We start from the raw sequence: 18,177 nt of genomic DNA, 5'->3' as shown, positions 1-18,177 counted from the left end.
GTCTGCTACCCTCTCCTGCCCTTGGACTTCTTCCATCCTTTGGGTCTCTTGTTTCTTTTCTACCTTCCCCTCAATCTAGCTTCCTCTTGCAGTGCCACCAACCATGGTGAATAATACAGGCGTGGTGAAGATTGTAGTGAGACAGGCCCCTCGGGATGGACTGACTCCTGTTCCTCCGTTGGCCCCAGCACCCCGGCCTCCGAGCTCTGGGCTTCCAGCTGTGTTGACTCCACGCCCCACATTAACCCCTGGCCGGCTACCCACACCTGCTCTGGGTACTGCCCGGGCTCCCATACCCACGTCCACTCTGGTGAGGCCACTTCTCAAGCTGGTCCACAGTCCTACGCCTGAAGTCAGTGGTGAGTTCAGGTGGCTGAGGCCACAAATTTTTGTCAGGAATGGAGATAGGGTGGGCCAGAGGGTTTCTAAGTCACAATAGATCCTTCCGTTATCAGTATACTGATTTGCATTAGCCCCCAAAATGGTCTGCTGAGCCCTTGCCAAATTCCAAGATACATAAGTTGGAACTTTGGAGGGAAAGGAAATGTTGAATTGTTAGATTCCTTGAATCTTTGGTCTCATGGTGTGGGAGTGAAGGTCTTCTGGGAAACAGGTGAAGCTTGGGGGTAAGGGAAGGGGTGGGACAGGGTAATAGAAGGAGCAATAAAAGAATTTGGGGTCTAACTTATTCTCTGTCTCCACAGCTTCAGCACCTGGAGCTGCTCCTTTGACCATCTCTTCTCCTCTCCCCGTGTCATCCTCACTACCTGGGCCAGCCTCTTCTCCAATGCCAGTTCCCAACTCCTCTCCCCTTGCTAGTCCTGTGTCTTCTACAGTCCCAGTTCCAGTATCATCTTCACTCCCCATCTCTGTCTGCACAACGCTTCCGTCCCCAGCCTCAGCTCCACTCACCATCCCCATCTCAGCCCCCTTGCCTGTTTCGGCTTCAGGCCCAGCTCTGTTGACTAATGTGACTCCAACACTGGCAGCGGCTCCTGGACCTCCCTCCTTGGCACCAGTTGGGGCTTCTCCATCAGCGTCAGCCTTGACTCTAGGTTTGGCCACAACTCCATCCCTGTCCCCATCTCAGGCACCTGGTCACCCTTTGTTGTTGGCTCCAGCCTCTTCACATGTTCCAGGGTTGAACTCAGCCGTGGCCCCAGCATGTTCACCTGTCCTGGTGCCAGCTTCTGCTCTGGCCAGTCCTTTTCCGGCAGCATCAAATCAAGCTCCAGCTCAGGCTTCCCTTTTGGCTCCAGCACCTACTGCATCTCAGGCTCTAGCCACCTCTCTGGCTCCCATGGTGGCTCCACAGACAGCAATCCTGGCTCCTTCTCCAGCTCCTTCTCTGGCTCCTCTTCCAGTCCTGGCTCCATCACTAGGTCCTACTCCTGTACTGGCTCCATCGCAGACTTCGGTTCCACTTCTGGCTTCATCATCTACTCCAGGAACTCCTTTAGCCTCAGCTTCCTCACTGGTGCCAGCCCCAGCTCCTGTGTTGGCTCCATCATCAGCTCAAACTATGGTACCAGCCCCAGTTCCGTCACCTCTCCCGAGTCCGGCTTCTACGCAGACACTGGCTTTACCCCCAGCTTTAGCATCCACTCTTGGCGGATCGTCTCCATCTCAGACACTCTCTTTGGGAACTGGGAACCCCCAAGGTTCTTTTCCAGCTCAGACATTGTCATTGACTCCAGCAGCATCCCTAGTACCAGCTCCAGCCCAGACACTGTCTTTGGCACCGGGACCACCACTGTGTCCATCTCAGACGCTGTCTTTGGCTCCAGCACCCCCTCTGGCTCCAGTTTCTCCAATGGGCCCGGCCCCAGCTCACACACTGACTTTGGCTACGGTGTCGTCATCTGCTTCACTCCTGGCCCCAGCTTCAGTGCAAACACTGACCTTGAGCCCTGCCCCAGTGCCGGTGCCCACCTTGGGCCCAGCGGCAGCTCAGACTCTGGCACTGGCCCCAGCCTCAACACAGGCCCCAGATTCCCAGGCATCTTCCCTCGTGGTTTCGGCAACTGGTGCCGCTCCCTTGCCTGTCACCATGGTATCCCGGCTGCCTGTTTCCAAGGATGAGCCTGAGACACTGACATTACGCTCTGGTCCCCCCAGCCCTCCCTCCACTGCTACCTCGTTCAGTGGTCCCCGACCTCGACGCCAGCCCCCACCACCACCTCGTTCCCCTTTCTATCTGGTAAGTTTTACTGCCTCAAAGGAGAGGGAACAGGAAATTGAATTTCTTTGGAGTGTTGCTACAGAGTGGATGGAACAAAATAATGTCACCTTTATCTTGGTAAATTACGAAGCCTAGTTTTGTGGACCTAATACTTGAATGTCACTGGACAAAGCCCTTCCCTGGGCCTTTACTCTTACTTGTAAAATGGGAAGAATAATCCATGTCCTACTTTTCACAGAGGAAGTAATTGAGGACATAATGTGCTTTTAAAACTATTAATCACTGATGTGTTCAAGGCTTTCTTGTTACATTTGGTCTCTTTGGTTCTTGCTTACTCTTTTGAGTTAGTGTTGGCATCTAATTGCCCCATTTTACAGATGAAACTAGCCTACTAAATGATGTTTTAAAATTTATACAACTTGTGAGAACACAGATGTGCTGGCTCCATTGCTTTCTCTTCTTCCCCACAAGAGGCAGTCCTCAGAGACAGGAGGATTTTTCTCAGTTGCTAAGACTGTCACCATTAAGTATTTGAACTTCTAGGGGAGAAAGGACACCACGGAATACAGTTCCCTAAAGATCATGAGCGTTTTGACTTTGAGGGTCATTTGCTGTAGTTTTTTACCTCCATGGTGATTAAGTGGGAAATAAAAAGAACTCTGTCCCTTCATGAGCTTTCTGGTAGCCATTTTTTTCTATCATATATATAGTTGTATATATATTTGGTTAACTAAAGTTGCAACTCAGAGTAAGTAACCCAGGACCTAATAATGAGAAAGATCTAGTGAGTCCTTCCAGGCCCTCTTGTCTTTTTCTCACTTTGATAATAGAGCTGCTTATTCTCGGCCCCAGTCCCCCACCCTCCATCTTTGCCACTTTGGTCTTTCTCTAATGCTGCCAGGTTGGTCTGGCTTTTTGGAAGTAGAGAGAGGAGAGCCTAGATCCTAGCCCAAGGGTACAACGCCATGGTCTGTGTTAAATTTTCATTGCTCTGCAAGTAGGTAGCAGCTTCTTGATACTTTTTCTTTAAACAGTTTGAGATATAAATCACATACCATACAGTTCACCTATTTAAACAATACAATTCATTGGCTTTTAGTATATTCACAGAGTTATGCAACCATGACAACAATCAACTTTAGAACATTTTCATTGCCCTGAAAAAAAAGAAACCCCACACCCTTAACCATCATCCCTGACCTTTCCATCCCTCCTAGCTCTAAGTAACTTGTATCTGTAGATTTACTTATGGAGTCATATACGGTTTTTTGTGACTGGCTTCTTTTACTTAATATTTTTGAGGTTCATCCATGTTATGCTATAACTGACATATATATATGTATATATATCAGTACTTCATTTTTAAAAAATTGTTGAATAATATGCCATTGTATGAATATACCACATTTTATATATCTATTCATCAGTTGATTGGGGGACATTTGGTTTGTTTCTTCTTTTTGGCTGTTATGAATAATGCTGCTGTGAACATTCATGTATAAGATTTTGTATCTTTTCATATATGTTCGGTTATATTGGATGTAAATTTAGGAGTGGAATTAACTGGGTTATGGTAACTATGTTTGACTGTTCGAGGAACTGACAAACTGTTTTCCAAAGTGGCTGTACCATTTTACATTCCCACCAGCGCTTGTGAGGGTTCCAGGTTGTCTACATCTTTGCCAAAAACTTGTTATTATTTGTCTTTTTTGATTATAGCCATCCTAGTGGGTTTGAAGTGGTATCCTGTGGTTTTTAAATATTTATTTATTTGGTTGCGCCGGGCCTTAGTTGCAGCGGGGGGCTCCTTAGTTGCGGCTCCAGGGCACTGCAGTTGCAGCTCGCCAGCTCCTTAGTTGTGGCATGCGAACTCTTAGTTGAGGTATGCATGTGGGATCTAGTTCCCTGACCAGGGATCGAACCCGGGCCTCCTGTATTGGGAGCACAGAGTAGAGTCTTATCCATTGCACCACCAGGGAAGTCCCTTTTGTGGTTTTGATTTGCATTTTTCTGATGGCTAATGATGTTGAGCATCTTTTCAGTGGTTGTTAGCCATTTGTATATCTTCTTTGAAGAAATGTCTATTCAGATCCTTTCCCTTTTTTAATTGGGTTATTTTATTCTTTTCCTTTTTGTTATTGAGTTGTAAGAGTTCTTTATTCTGGATACAAGTCCTTTTTCAGGTAGATGATTTGCAAATACTGTCTCCTTTGCTGCTACTTAACGAGAGCTGGCCTTAATGATTTTTCCCTCTGCTAGGATGCTTTCCTTCCTCACTTATTAGACCACCAGGAGCCAAGAGGTCAAGCTTAAGGTAGCAGTCAGGAAGGGAGATTTGGGACACTGCTTTTTTTCAGGACCATCTTGTAGGGTCCAGTCTCCTTCATTATTTGTTCATTCTAATAACATATTTATTGAAAGCCTACTTTGTGCCAGATAACTGAGTTGGGATACTGGATGATTACAGTGAGGGGCTTACAGTTTAGTAGGTAGAAGATGTTAATCAAAGAATCCTGTACATGTAAAACTGCAAGTGTGATAAGTGCTACAAAAGAGTTAGGTGGTTTTATAGCCTGTGAAACTGGAAGCACAAAGATGGGAAAGGATTGGGTCAAAGTCATACAGGTATCCTGTCAGCCAGGGCACTCCCCTTTTCTCTCTCGGGGTTACCTAGATGTCTGGTTAGCTGTTCCCATCCCACCCCATTCCAGTCTGACCTTGGACAAAAACCTGCCATGGATTTGATTAGCCTCTCTGTATCCTGGTCAGTGATTTGAGGAGGGATTTTAATAATTGTTTTGGATCTACTGCAAGAAGATAAATTAACTTGGATATTCTGGATTTAAGTGTTATATGGGAAAACTCACGCAAATCATCCATTCTATAAGTTTGTCAAACATATGGATCTTAATTTTGAATATTCAGGCACCTGCTTTGGTAGCATACAGGGAAGATCAGTTTTCTTTTGCGGAGAAGTTATTTCCTTTAACATTGGGAAAAGAATAACTCCCATTATTGACAATTTGGAAGAACTAAAATAGTGTATGGTTGAATCTTATGGTTTCCACAGATTATGTTTAATTCTGGGAGGAATTGCCAGATTTTCTATAAGGACGCTGATCACTTTTTCTGTGTTTTTCTCCTCTTATCCTCAGGACGCTCTGGAGGAAAAGCGGAAGCAGCAGCGGTCTGAACGCCTGGAACGGATTTTCCAACTTAGTGAGGCTCATGGGGCCCTGGCACCCGTGTATGGGACTGAAGTCTTGGATTTCTGTACCCTGCCCCAACCTGTTGCCAGCCCCATCGGCCCTCGTTCTCCTGGCCCCAGCCACCCCACCTTTTGGACTTATACCGAGGCTGCCCGCCAGGCTGTACTGTTTCCCCAGCAACGACTAGACCAGCTGTCAGAAATCATTGAGAGGTTGGCAGGGCTAAGTGCTAATGGGAAGTGGGTCTTGGGGCCTCTGAGTGGATATAGTGGTTAGGGCTGGTAAAGGTGCTAACTTCTGGGGCCATTCAGAGTTCCATATTTTATACTGCTTGCCTTCTTTTTACAGGTTCATCTTTGTCATGCCTCCTGTGGAGGCACCTCCCCCTTCCTTGCACGCCTGCCACCCACCTCCTTGGCTGGCCCCTCGTCAGGCAGCCTTCCAGGAGCAATTGGCTCGTGAGCTCTGGCCCCGGGCTCGTCCTTTGCACCGTATTGTGTGTAACATGCGTACCCAGTTTCCTGACCTGAGGCTTATCCAGTATGATTGCGGTGAGTTCTTTGGCCAGTGAGGGTCTCTTGACCTCTTTTCTTGTCTTAGCCTGAAGACTGTTACATCAAAGGGTTGCTGTACATAAGGTCTCTGTGGATTTCATTAAACATCAGATAGTCTTTTAGGTTATGCTTCCGGGTGAGATGAAGAAATGTAGGCCTCATGATAGATTCTTGGCATTCGTGAATTTGACTTTGATGAAAGTTGAAAATGTTTGCTAACTCATTTATTCAGTGATTATTTTGTGAACATGTTACATCATTTGGGATACAATGGCAAATGACATAGCACAGCGTGGAGTTTTCAGATTTATGGGGAAAGGTGTGTGGTGGTATAAGACTGCACAGTAAATAGTAGATTTGGGGGAATTCCCTGGTGGTCCAGTGGTAGGACTCCACGCTTTCACTGCTGAGGGCACAGGTTCCATCCCTGGTTGGGGAATTAAGATCTCGTAAGCCAGGTGGCCAAAAAAAAAAAGTAAATAGTAGATTTTGTTTTGGGGAAAGATTTGAACAAGGATGCTTGTCTTTTGAATAGAATCTTATTGATTAGAAGAAATTTGGCTGCAGGTAACAGAAAACCAACCAACGGTGACTTAAACCACAAGATCGTTTATTGTTTACTAAATGAGAAATGCCGAGAATGGTGGTATATGGCTGGTTCAGCGGCTTAGTGGTATCTTCATGGACCCAGGACTTTACTATCCTTAGCTTTTATCTTTTTATTCTCATGGTTATTTCTTCATGGTCTTAAGATGGCTGCTATAACTCCAGGGAGCACACCAGTGCTCCAAGCAGGAAGCAAGGGGTTGAAATAAAACACTCTCAAGTCTTTCATTTTTTTCTGGGAAAGAAAGCCCTCCTAGTTGACTTTGATTCAAAATTCATTGGCTCAGATTGGGCCATATGCCCATACTTAGAGTAATCACTGACTAAGGGAAAAAGGAACTGTGGCTTATTTAGAACAATAATGATTCATTTTCTGGGGTTGGTTTGGCGTGCGCCTTCCGTGGGAATCAAGGGATCTCTGCCAGGTGTCCATAGGATTAGTCGGGTTCTGTTAACCGAGAATGGCTGTTGGACAGTAGCGAATAGTTTCTGCCACAACTGTGCACAGGTATTTCTATAGTAATATATTTGCAGATTTCTTAAACGTCTTAGAACATAAGAAAGTCAGCAGAATTTTTATTAATATGTGTTCAATAAATATTTTAGTAAAAAGATAATTTTATAACATTTGAAACCATTCAGAATAGGTGAGTTGAAAGTCTTTGTTAAAAGTGTTCAAACTGATTGAATCACTATTTTCGTGTTTGATGGGAGGTTAAACTACATAACCTCATAAGATCCTGCCTCTCTGGTTCTTATCTCAGTGACCTTCCATCCAAGTGAGCTATGACATCAATGGATTTGTTGATGTTTATCTTGTGAATGGCTTGTGCTGCAGCTGGTATAACTCAGTGTAGTACTTGAAGGTCTTTTCTTGCTCATACACCATTGAGGATTTCTTTTTTCCCCCTGAGGGTCTGTATTACCCTACCCCTAGTTAGACTGAAAGAAGTCAGATCCAAGACGGGAGCAGACTGAAGAGGAAGAACCCTTAAGGGAAGAAAATATAAAAAGTTAAATATTTTTGATTCCCCTGGGTTGATCGAAACCCTGGCGTAAAACTTGATCTTTCAACTACACAGGCTTCCAGTGCTGTGTTTTTCCCACTCCAGTTTATAGCTAGCTCCCTGTACCCCTTCATATCTCTTTAGGAAAGTTGCAAATGTTGGCAGTGCTGTTGCGACAGCTCAAGGCGGAGGGCCACCGGGTGCTCATATTCACCCAGATGACCCGAATGCTGGATGTGTTGGAGCAGTTTCTCACCTACCATGGCCACCTCTACTTGCGTCTGGATGGGTCTACTAGAGTTGAACAGAGACAGGTAACCCAGGCATCTCTGGCCCTTAGAGGCTCGCCTCAACTCTGTCTCCTTTTTCCAGGGTTCAGAGTCCCAGGAGGGGCCCCCACTAAGCCTTGGTGTGTTTTTGGAGATATGTCTCCCAATACTGTTTTTTTTTCCTTTTCCTCTAGGCCTTGATGGAACGATTCAATGCAGACAAACGCATATTCTGCTTCATCCTTTCAACTCGGAGTGGGGGTGTGGGCGTGAACCTGACGGGGGCAGACACTGTTGTTTTTTATGACAGCGACTGGAATCCTACCATGGATGCTCAGGCCCAGGATCGCTGTCACCGAATTGGCCAGACCCGAGATGTCCACATATATAGGTATTACCTATTCTCCCCTTACCTTAGTTTCCCTTTGCTAATAGGGTTTTATTGATGTATTTGTCTGTTTATACATGTCCTTTATCACCCCCTAGGCTTATCAGTGAACGGACAGTGGAAGAGAACATCCTAAAAAAGGCAAACCAGAAGAGAATGTTGGGAGACATGGCAATTGAGGGAGGCAACTTCACCACAGCCTATTTTAAACAGGTACTAAGATCTTCCAGTCTGTGCAAGAGAGAACTGCTATGGCTGTAGGAGTTACTACTGCTTATTAAAAAGGATGCTTTGGCCTCCACAGATCTGCCTCTTCAACTAGTGGTGCATCTGATACTACTAAGAGCTATCAGCTTCATAGCTATAGACCTGGGACTAACATTCCGTTGGCTCTGACACTTTTCATATGTTCTTTCCAAAGCAGACCATCCGAGAGCTGTTTGATATGCCTCTGGAGGAACCATCTGGCTCATCTATACCCTCTGCCCCTGAAGAAGAGGAAGAGACTGTGGCCAGCAAGCAGACCCATATCCTGGAGCAGGTGAAAAAAGAGTGGGCAGGGACTTCACTGGCCATCCAGTGGTTAAGACTCTGTGCTTCCACTGCAGGGGGCACGGGTTCGATCCCTGGTCGGGGAACAAAGATCCCACCGCAGAAAAAGAGTGGGCAGTCCCTAGAGTAGAGCTAATGGTTGTAGTGTGTGTTGTCTCTCAGTCTTTTGAGTTTGTCCAAGGGGAAAGAACTATTTCTGCTGCTTCCCAGATTACAGTTGGCCTTTGATAGTTGTGAGTAGATTGTTTATTGGTTCACATGATTTCATAGATAGAACACAGAATATGGAGTCCACGGTTCTAGGTTTGAGCTCCAACAGTGCTTCTTTTTTTTGGGCGGTACGTAGGCCTCTCACTGTTGTGGCCTCTCCCGTTGCGGAGCACAGGCTCCGGACACGCAGGCTCAGCGGCCATGGCTCACGGGCCCAGCCGCTCTGCGGCACGTGGGATCCTCCCGGACGAGGGCACGAACCCGTGTCCCCTCCATCGGCAGGTGGACTCTCAACCACTGCACCACCAGGGAAGCCCCAACAGTGCTTCTTAATTGTGTTCGTTAAGCCACATCCATTTAATCTTCTGAGCCTCACTTCCGAGTTTTCTGAAATGCTAAATTAGAAGGAAGTAACTGAAGGTTAAATAGCATAGTGGATGTAAGAAGTGCTTTGTATATGGTGTAAAACTCTCATTTCCCAAACATTAATGCATACTAGAATCACTTGGAAGGCTTTGAAAAAGATTGATTCCTGGGTCCCATCTCACAGTCTACTTAAATCATGATTTTGAGTGGTGAGGTCTGGGCATTTGTATTTTTTCAGAAGTAGACAGATGTTTAGGAACTGTAGGTGTGGATTATCATGGAGAAATTTTCCCCTACCAAGTGCCTTCCTCTCATGCTCTAGGCTACTTCCCTCAGTGACTTTGCTGTGATCTCCCTGGATATTCATCTCAGGGGAATGATCATATGTTAATCTGTTGTCATGAGGCATCTCAGTGCAAAAAAGAATTGTGGATTATTTTGTATTCAAAACTTCTGGGATTGCTTTTTTAAAGAGATGTGAGGCTTACTTGAATGGAACGTAAGTGGAACTAGAGGTCTCTAAAACAGTTATTTTGTCCCTGGTGGCACTCCTGGTTGAATCTGTTCCATTCTTTGTGGACCACTGTGTTGCTTTGGTAATTTTGGGGGCCCAGAAGAGAGTTGAGTTCTTTTTTTTTTTTTTTTTTTTTAAATTTTATTTATTTATGGCTGTGTTGGGTCTTCGTTTCTGTGCGAGGGCTTTCTCTAGTTGTGGCAAGTGCGGGCCACTCTTCATCACGGTGCACGGGCCTCTCACTATCGTGGCCTCTCTTGTTGCGGAGCACAGGCTCCAGATGTGCAGGCTCAGTAATTGTGGCTCACGGGCCTAGTCGCTCTGCGGCATGTGGGATCTTCCCAGACCAGGGCTCGAACCCGTGTCCCCTGCATTGGCAGGCAGATTCTCAACCACTGCGCCACCAGGGAAGCCCGAGAGTTGAGTTCTGATGTAAATCTGGTTTGGTGTAAACGTGGCCTCAAACATTTGCCAGAATCAAATCACAGGATGTAAAGTTCTTTAATTCTCATGGTTATTCTTCCCCACACCCTCATAGGCATTGTGTCGGGCAGAGGATGAAGAGGATATCCGTGCGGCCACCCAGGCCAAGGCTGAACAGGTGGCTGAGCTTGCAGAATTCAATGAGAATGATGGGTTTCCTGCTGCTGACGGAGAGGAGGCTGGTCGGCCTGGGGCTGAAGATGAGGAGATGTCCCGGGCTGAGCAGGAAATTGCTGCCCTTGTAGAACAGGTCTGTGTTGGATCCACTAGTTCTCAATCTCACCCTCCACAACTCCTTCCTCTGGACTCTGCGACCTTCTTTCTGTCTTCTCTGGTGAAAATATTCAAGGGTGATGGGCCCTGGGCACCAGGTCCCTATGTTCATCATCGCTGCTCTTCCCCACAGCTGACCCCCATTGAGCGCTATGCCATGAAATTCCTGGAAGCCTCACTGGAGGAGGTGAGCCGAGAGGAGCTCAAGCAGGCAGAAGTGAGTATGGGGGTGGGGATAGAAGTGGAAAGTGGCTGCTTTCCACCCACTCCCCATGCCTCTTGCCTCCCTCTGACCACTCATTGGGCTCTGTTTTTGGTAGGAGCAAGTGGAAGCTGCCCGCAAGGACCTGGACCAAGCGAAGGAGGAGGTGTTCCGCCTACCCCAGGAGGAGGAGGAGGGGCCAGGGGCTGGGGATGAGGTTTCCTGTGGGACTGGTGGAGGCAGCCACCGGCGCAGTAAGAAGGCCAAGGCCCCCGAAAGGCCAGGGACTCGCGTCAGTGAGCGTCTTCGTGGAGCCCGGGCTGAAACTCAAGGGGCAAACCACACTCCTGTCACATCCATGCATCACCCCCGCAACACCTCCACACCCCCCCGCTGCAGCCCTGCCAGGGACCGAGTTCCCCGGCCAGCGCCTAGGCCTCGACCCACTCCAGCTTCAGCTCCTGCTGCAATTCCTGCCCCAGTCCCTGCCCCAATCTCTGCCCCAATCCCCATTTCAGCCCCAAATCCAATAACCATGCTTCCTGTCCATATCTTGCCTTCTCCCCCTCTTCCTTCTGCACAGATTCCTCCCTCTTGTTCTTCTGCCTGTACCCCTCCTCCTGCCTGTACCCCTCCACCAGCTCATACCCCACCTCCAGCCCAGACTTCTCTCTTAACTCCTTCCTCCCCTCTCTTGCTTGGTCTACCTTCTGTGCCCATTTCCCCACCAGTCACCAACCTCCCCTTGGGCATGGGGCCTGAGGCAGAGCTGTGTGCACAAGCAATGGCATCTACTGAGTCCCTGGAGCTGGCTGATATGGCCAGTTCCGAGACTTCCCCAATTACTCTTGTGCCCCCTAAGGATCTGTTGCCAGTTGCTGTTGAGATCCTGCCTATGTCAGAGAAGAACCTTTCTCTCACCTCTTCTGCACCTAGCCCAAACCTGGCAGCTGGCAGCGTCCCCAACGGTCAAGAGCAGGAGGTGCCCGAGCCTGCTGAGGCGACCATCCTCTCAGTGCTGCCTGATGGTGAGGAAGTGGCCACGTGTCTGAGTGAGAGCAATAGGCTGGAGCTCCCACCCTCAGCAGCATCTGATGAGCTACTTCAGGAGCCACTGGAGGCTGACAAGAACTCAGAAGAGCTGGTGGAAGCCCAGACCCCAACGTCTACCCCAGAGAAACCACAGGAACTTGTTTCAGCTGAGGCCGCAGCCCCATCAACCTCATCCTCGGCCACCTCCACACCTGAGGGTCCTTCGCCTGCCCGGCCCCCTCGGCGTCGCACCAGTGCCGATGTAGAAATTAGGGGTCAGGGGGCTGGTCGGCCAGGGCAGCCTCCAGGTCCCAAAGTGCTTCGCAAGCTGCCAGGACGGCTAGTGACTGTGGTAGAGGAAAAGGAACTGGTGAGGCGACGGCGACAGCAGCGGGGAGCTGCCAGCACCCTAGTGCCTGGGGTCTCTGAGACTGGTGCCAGCCCGGGAAGCCCATCTACCCGCAGCATGTCGGGGCCAGAATCCTCACCTCCCACCAGTGGTCCCTGTGAAGCTGCTCCCCCATCCACACTGCCCATCCCAACCCAGCAGCCCTTCATAGCTCGCCGTCGCATTGAGCTGGGGCTGACTGGTGGGGGCAGCCCAGAAAATGGAGAAGGGGCACTACTTGCCATCACCCCTCCTGCTGTGAAACGTCGCAGGGGGAGGCCCCCCAAGAAGAACAGGTCTCCAGCAGATGCTGGGCGAGGGGTGGATGAGGCACCTTCATCCACCTCTAAGGGAAAAACCAGTGGGGCTGACTCAGTCCCTGGGGCTGAGACCCTTATTGTTGCGGAGCCTGTCCTGGCACCCCAGCTTATTCCTGGGCCCCAGCCTCTTGGACCCCAGCCAGTTCATAGACCCGAGCCTGTCATCCTATCACCTGTGGAGAAAAGAAGGCGTGGGCGGCCCCCTAAGGCCCGAGATTTGCCCATTCCTGGGACCATTTCCTCTCCAGGGGATGGCAGCTTAGAGAGCCGGACACAGCCACTCCCGATACCGCCACCCCTGCCACCGCTCCCACCACTCCTAGCCTGTCCCACTGCTACTGTCGCCAACACTGTCACCACTCTCACCATTTCAACATCCCCACCCAAGCGGAAGCGGGGCCGACCTCCCAAGAATCCACCGTCACCTCGGCCCAGCCAGCTCCCTGTCTTGGACCGCGACAGCTCTCCTGTCCTTGAGAGCTGTGGATTGGGGAAGCAGCGGCAACCCCAGGGCCAGGGGGAGGGTGAGGGTAGTTCATCTGATGAGGATGGAAGCCGCCCCCTCACCCGCCTGGCCCGCTTACGTCTTGAAGCAGAAGGAATGAGGGGACGAAAGAGTGAAGGGTCCATGGTAGTGGCTGTAATTCAGGATGATCTGGATTTAGCGGATAGTGGGCCAGGCGGGTTAGAATTGACACCTCCCGTGGTCTCATTGGCTCCAAAACTGCGTTCGACCCGGCTGCGTCCAGGGTCTCTAGTTCCCCCACTAGAGACTGAGAAGGTGCCTCGCAAACGGGCAGGGCCCCCAGTTGGCTGTGGTCCTGGGCTGGCAAAGCGGAGCCGCCTGCAGCCCCCAAGTCCCCTGGGGCCTGAGGGTTCAGTAGAGGAGTCTGAGGCTGAAGCCTCAGGTGAGGAGGAGGAAGGGGATGGGACCCCACGGCGCCGGCCTGGCCCCCGCCGGCTTGGTGGGGCCACCAACCAAGGGGACCAGCGTATTTTGCGCAGCAGCGCCCCTTCCCACTTGGCTGGCCCTACCATTAGTCACAGAGGCCGTAAAGCCAAGACGTGAGTGGGCTGCCCCCCTTCACCTAGGCTTTCTGCCATGGCCCCTCTCCCTCCATGACCAGGCCTGACTCTGTTAACCACTACTTGAAGTCTTTTGAGGGGGGAATCCTCCAGGGAGACATAGGGGCCTTCTCCCTTCTTTCCACCAAAGTAGGGGGTAGGCAACTGGTTGTCATGGAAACGGGGCTCTTCACATATCCCCTTCCCTTCCACCCCACATGGCTGGGCAGTGTTAAGGGTGGCAAGATAGTCTTTGTCCCCACCCCCTTGTACTTGATTTCCCCAGCTATCTTTCACAGCCCCCCACCCTTAGGGGAAGGGGGAGGGGCTTCTCTACAATGAGTTTTTTTCTTTTTTTCTTTTTTTTTTTTTTTTTAAGAAGAAAAAAATAATAAACTTAGTTTCTGTATGAGCATCCGCGTAAGGAGGCTTCTGATTTTCTGGTCTGGTGGAGGGTTGGGTGGGAACTTGGGTATCAGTTTTCTCTTCTCTCTTGCTCTTGCTAAGACCCTAGTACCTGATCTCTAACTCAGAATTATGTATCTTTGAGGCAGAAATCTCCACGCAAGAAGAGGGAAGAATGGCAAATCTTATCTGGTAGGGTACCTTTCCCTAAAGTTTCAATTTTAAGTCATTCAGACTCATACTTTTCCTCTCCTACCTTCTATTCCCTTGGTTGCTGGACTTTCCTTGGGAGCTATCTGATGCCTCAGACTTTTCCCTGCTTTAATCCCTCTTGCTCAGGTGCTTTCACTCCCTTTCCAGAAGGCAGGCATTCTACCTCCAGTTACTCCATCTAGCCAGACTGGTTTGAATCAGCCACACCCCCTTCCGAGCTTCTGGGGCTCTTCGGATGGTGGCTGGCCACCCAACCCCACCCCTGGGCTTGGCTTGGAGCCCTGAGTCAGCTCCATCTCCACCCAAGCCAAATCAAACCTGAGGCAGGAGCCGAAACTCACAGTTCCTCAAGGCCTATAGCCAGGTAAGAGTCCCCATTTGTTTTTACATTTTCTCTGATCTCAATTCCCTGGACCCTCTCCTTGTGTTCTCCCCTGATGACTGTACTGTGTTTACCTCATCTCAGTTGTTTACTCACATCCATTCTCCTGCAGCTTTGTGGCACATATCATTCTTGGCTCTTGCCTCTTCTCTTTAACCTTTCCTATCCTTTGTTACTTGTGTTCTGAGAACTGCAAGTGTTTTCATTTTGTCTAGGGTGAAGGGGAATGGTTGGGGATGAAGGTAGAAAGGCAGTTTGATGCCAGGGCTCTGAGGGCTTGGGAAATAGGGAGATGAGAAATGATTAAGTAGGGCATCATTATGCAGGTTTCTGTGTGGCTTATGAGGTCATTTGGACTCAGTGTTAATCTGATTGTGTTGTATGACCTGGGTTAAATGGAGAGAGGAGGTGGAAGGGAGTCAGCATAGCAAGGGAGGCTCTAATTTGGGGAGGGTGAGATGTTTCTGAAGTTGAGTTTCCTCAGCTACAAAGAGAGCTTAGATGGGTACTTTTCCCCTACTTTCCCCCATCCCCAGCACTGTGTTTTCCCATGAAATGGCTGATTTCCTTAAAGTGGAGTACAGGACCTAGGATGCCATTCTCTGATTCCTCCTTAATATTTGAGGGCAGCCTCTAAGGAACTTCAGGGCCCTTTGAAATACAGTTTAAAATCACTGAATTGGGTAGTCTCAGACTCCTAGCAGTTTTTGAGATTCTGTGTTTTTCTACTGCCTCTCGGCATGCACCTGTCATTTTGCTTTTCCCCACTTGCCAAAACAGTAAGTAAAACAGATAATGCTACATTCACACCAGCTTGCCTTTAAAGACTGGGAACCTTAGGCTGAGGAAAAAGGATTCCAGACACACATTTCCTCTCAGTCTATGAGTCACTAGGGGAATTCCCCAGGTAAGGCAGCATTTCTGAGAGTTCGACTAGGCCATGACATGATCAGAGAGGTGGGTAGAGTCTGAGCAAGACTCTACCAGGGGTTCAGTTGTTGGGCTTACAAGTATCTTGACTGTATCGCCTACAGGTGATGGAGGACGAGGAGAAGGCAGTGGAGAGCTTGGTGAGCAACACGGACGCTGCTCGTTCTCCATCCCCCATTCGCTGCTGTTCGCTCCGCCTCCGCTACTTGGCAGCTACTAGCATTATATGTGGCTGCTCTTGCCTGGGAGTCGTGGCCCTTGTGTTTGCCATCAAGGTGAGGAAAGCAATTCCTATGGAAGCAGGGGTGTGGGTGTAGTAAGGCAATGGTTCTGTATACCCGATCTATCTATATTGATCAAACAGTTAATAAGTACCTGCCAGAGCCTGGCTGTGGGCCTGGTGCCAGAAATAGGAAAAAGACATGGTTCCTGCCGTCAAAGGGCCCACAGTCTAACAAAAGAGATGGCTGTGAAAATGGGTAATTATTAATGGAATACAGCTCATCAGTTCTATGATAGAGGAAGCACAGTGTATTCCAGGAGCTATGTATGTGTATATATATGTATGTAAGTACATGTACATTTATAATAGAGTAGGTGAACAGGAAAGGCATCCTAAGGGAGTAAAAAGAAAGTAATCTTAAAGGATGAGTGAATAAGGGTAAAAGCGCATTCCAGGCGAAGGGAGCACAGGCAGCCTATACAAAGGCAACCTGGACTATTAGTTCAGCATGAATGAACCAGTAAGGAACAGTGAGAGATGAAGCCAGAGGATCCAGATTCCCAAGAGCCTCCAGTGCTGTGCTTAGGAGTTTCAGCTTTATCTGGGAAGTACTGGGGAGCCTTTCAAGGATTTTTGCAAAGGAGAATGACATGGTCAGATTTGTGTTGTAGTTAAGGTCTACTCTCAAGGCCTATAAAGAGGATGAATGGGAAGGGGCAAGACTCGGGGCAGCCGAGCAGTAACTAGAACAATCTATAGGAGTTCGGAAGAAGCTATGAAGTTTTTGAGAGGGCTTCACCATTTCAAAACATCTAACAGAAACCTCATGTGTACCTTTTGGAATTTCCTCGACCCTAGCTGTATTTTTATCAGAAACTGTTTTCTTATCGTCATAATTTCTGGATTTCATTAGGGCAAAATCATAAAAAGAATCCTTAATGAAAAAGATGAGGCCCATTGGGCTAATGAGAATGGAGTGTTGTTTGGTTGGACATGAGTGAAATACTCCAAGATTGGTCACTGTTTCTTGCCAAGAATTCCAAATTCTGAATGAATCTGAAATGAGTAGAAAAGGATGGGGAATAAAATGAAAAGTATTTTTCCGTATGCGATCTTCTGAGCAAACAACAGCCATCCTGAAAAGGAGGCAGAGCAGAGTGGGTACCTTACTTTGCAGTTGAGACATGAGAGTTAGAAACTGGAAAGGGAGGTGGAGGGTTTGGGTGTGAGATTTTGAGCCAAGATGAGGATGTAGGATTGGAGTGGGGCAGAGGGCATTTTGGGGCAGAAGCAGGGGGAGAACCTAACCAAAAACCTGCCCCCACAGGCGGAAGAGCGGCATAAGGCAGGCCGGTTGGAGGAGGCAGTGCACTGGGGGGCCCGGGCCCGGAGGTTCATCCTGGCCAGCTTTGCCGTCTGGCTTGCTGTCCTTGTTCTGGGCCCGCTGCTTCTATGGCTGCTCTCCTACGCCATCGCCCAGGCTGAGTGACCCTAGCTGGCCTTTGCTGAGAGTCAGCCGAGACATCCTGAATCCTGCAATGCGGCATTGCTAGGGTCTGGTGCCAACAATGGTACTTCCTGGCTGGAAGGATGGTGCCTCTCTCAAAGGGCTTTGGAAGAGAGAGGCAGCAGCTGAGACTGATGAGGGGAGGTCAGCCTGCTCTGTTCTTTCAGTGCCCACCATCCCCTATTCCCCCCAATCTCCTCCATCCTAGGGGCCTCTAGGAGGTGGGATTGAAGCCCAGGCCTGATTTTATTAGTATTTGTTTTGTAATAAAAGTCTTTTTTAGTGGCGAAATGCTCCTGTCTAATTGTTCTTCCCCTGCTTTTCCCTGGGCCCTTAGTGAGAGCCAGACTGGACATCTGACTGATGGCAGAAGCCTGCATCTCCCCTTACCTAGGGGCTTCAAGAGGAGGAAAGGATTTTTTTCCCCCTTTTCCTTCTTCTTCTGGAAGTTTCCCTTCTTGGAAAGACCCAAACTTCTCCCTTACCTATCAACAGAGACCCTTAGGCCACAGAGGAAAAGTCGTAGCAGCAGCTACTAGTTATTGAGTGCTTACTATATTCCAGGCTGTGTGCTAAGCATTTTATATTTCTTAACTTCTTCAGTCCTCAAAATCACTCAATAGTAGGTACTACTGTTTTTATTTTATAGTTGAGGAAACAGGCACAGATTATCCAAGGTCACACAGCTAGTAAGTGGCAGAGCTGGAATTCAACCTAGACAGTTAGTTCCAGAGCTGAGAGAGGAGTGAAAGGATTGGATAATAGCAACCACCACCCTGTATGTAGAAACTTGTATGATTATAATGAATTTTCATATCCTTTATCTTGGGCCTTGTGATAATATTTTAAACATTTTTAAAATTGTGAGGTACACAAAGCAAAATATCCAAAACAGAA

General features: G+C 48.7%; 2 protein-coding genes across 6 annotated transcripts in view; both read left to right on the top strand.

The window, feature by feature from the left end:
- Positions 1-14,044, top strand: part of SRCAP (Snf2 related CREBBP activator protein) — a 32,611-nt gene extending 18,567 nt beyond the window's left edge. For 4 of the 5 annotated variants that reach the window (XM_024744148.1, XM_024744151.1, XM_024744149.1 and 1 more), the window contains exons 23-33: positions 93-359; positions 705-2,200; positions 5,338-5,603; positions 5,740-5,942; positions 7,703-7,872; positions 8,022-8,218; positions 8,314-8,428; positions 8,637-8,756; positions 10,396-10,590; positions 10,747-10,830; positions 10,934-14,044. In XM_024744148.1, coding sequence (XP_024599916.1) covers positions 93-359; positions 705-2,200; positions 5,338-5,603; positions 5,740-5,942; positions 7,703-7,872; positions 8,022-8,218; positions 8,314-8,428; positions 8,637-8,756; positions 10,396-10,590; positions 10,747-10,830; positions 10,934-13,624 — 5,804 coding nt within the window. In that variant the 3' untranslated portion in view covers positions 13,625-14,044. The remainder of the gene's footprint in view (positions 1-92; positions 360-704; positions 2,201-5,337; positions 5,604-5,739; positions 5,943-7,702; positions 7,873-8,021; positions 8,219-8,313; positions 8,429-8,636; positions 8,757-10,395; positions 10,591-10,746; positions 10,831-10,933) is intronic. The other variant, XM_024744152.1, reaches the window with a different exon arrangement.
- Positions 14,045-14,175: 131 nt separating this feature from the next.
- TMEM265 (transmembrane protein 265) lies at positions 14,176-17,566 on the top strand. The gene is made up of 3 exons (XM_024744154.1): positions 14,176-14,602; positions 15,655-15,825; positions 17,101-17,566. The coding sequence occupies exons 2-3, from the start codon at positions 15,658-15,660 to the stop codon at positions 17,260-17,262; spliced, it is 330 nt and encodes a 109-aa protein (XP_024599922.1). The 5' UTR covers positions 14,176-14,602; positions 15,655-15,657; the 3' UTR covers positions 17,263-17,566.
- The last annotated feature ends 611 nt before the right edge of the window (positions 17,567-18,177 follow it).

Source organism: Neophocaena asiaeorientalis, unplaced genomic scaffold (genome assembly GCF_003031525.2).
Source record: "Neophocaena asiaeorientalis asiaeorientalis breed wild unplaced genomic scaffold, Neophocaena_asiaeorientalis_V1.1 scaffold91, whole genome shotgun sequence".
Lineage (NCBI taxonomy): Eukaryota > Metazoa > Chordata > Mammalia > Artiodactyla > Phocoenidae > Neophocaena > Neophocaena asiaeorientalis.
The sequence above is the reverse complement of the archived record's forward strand: the minus strand, read 5'-3'. Positions and strand labels throughout refer to the sequence as shown.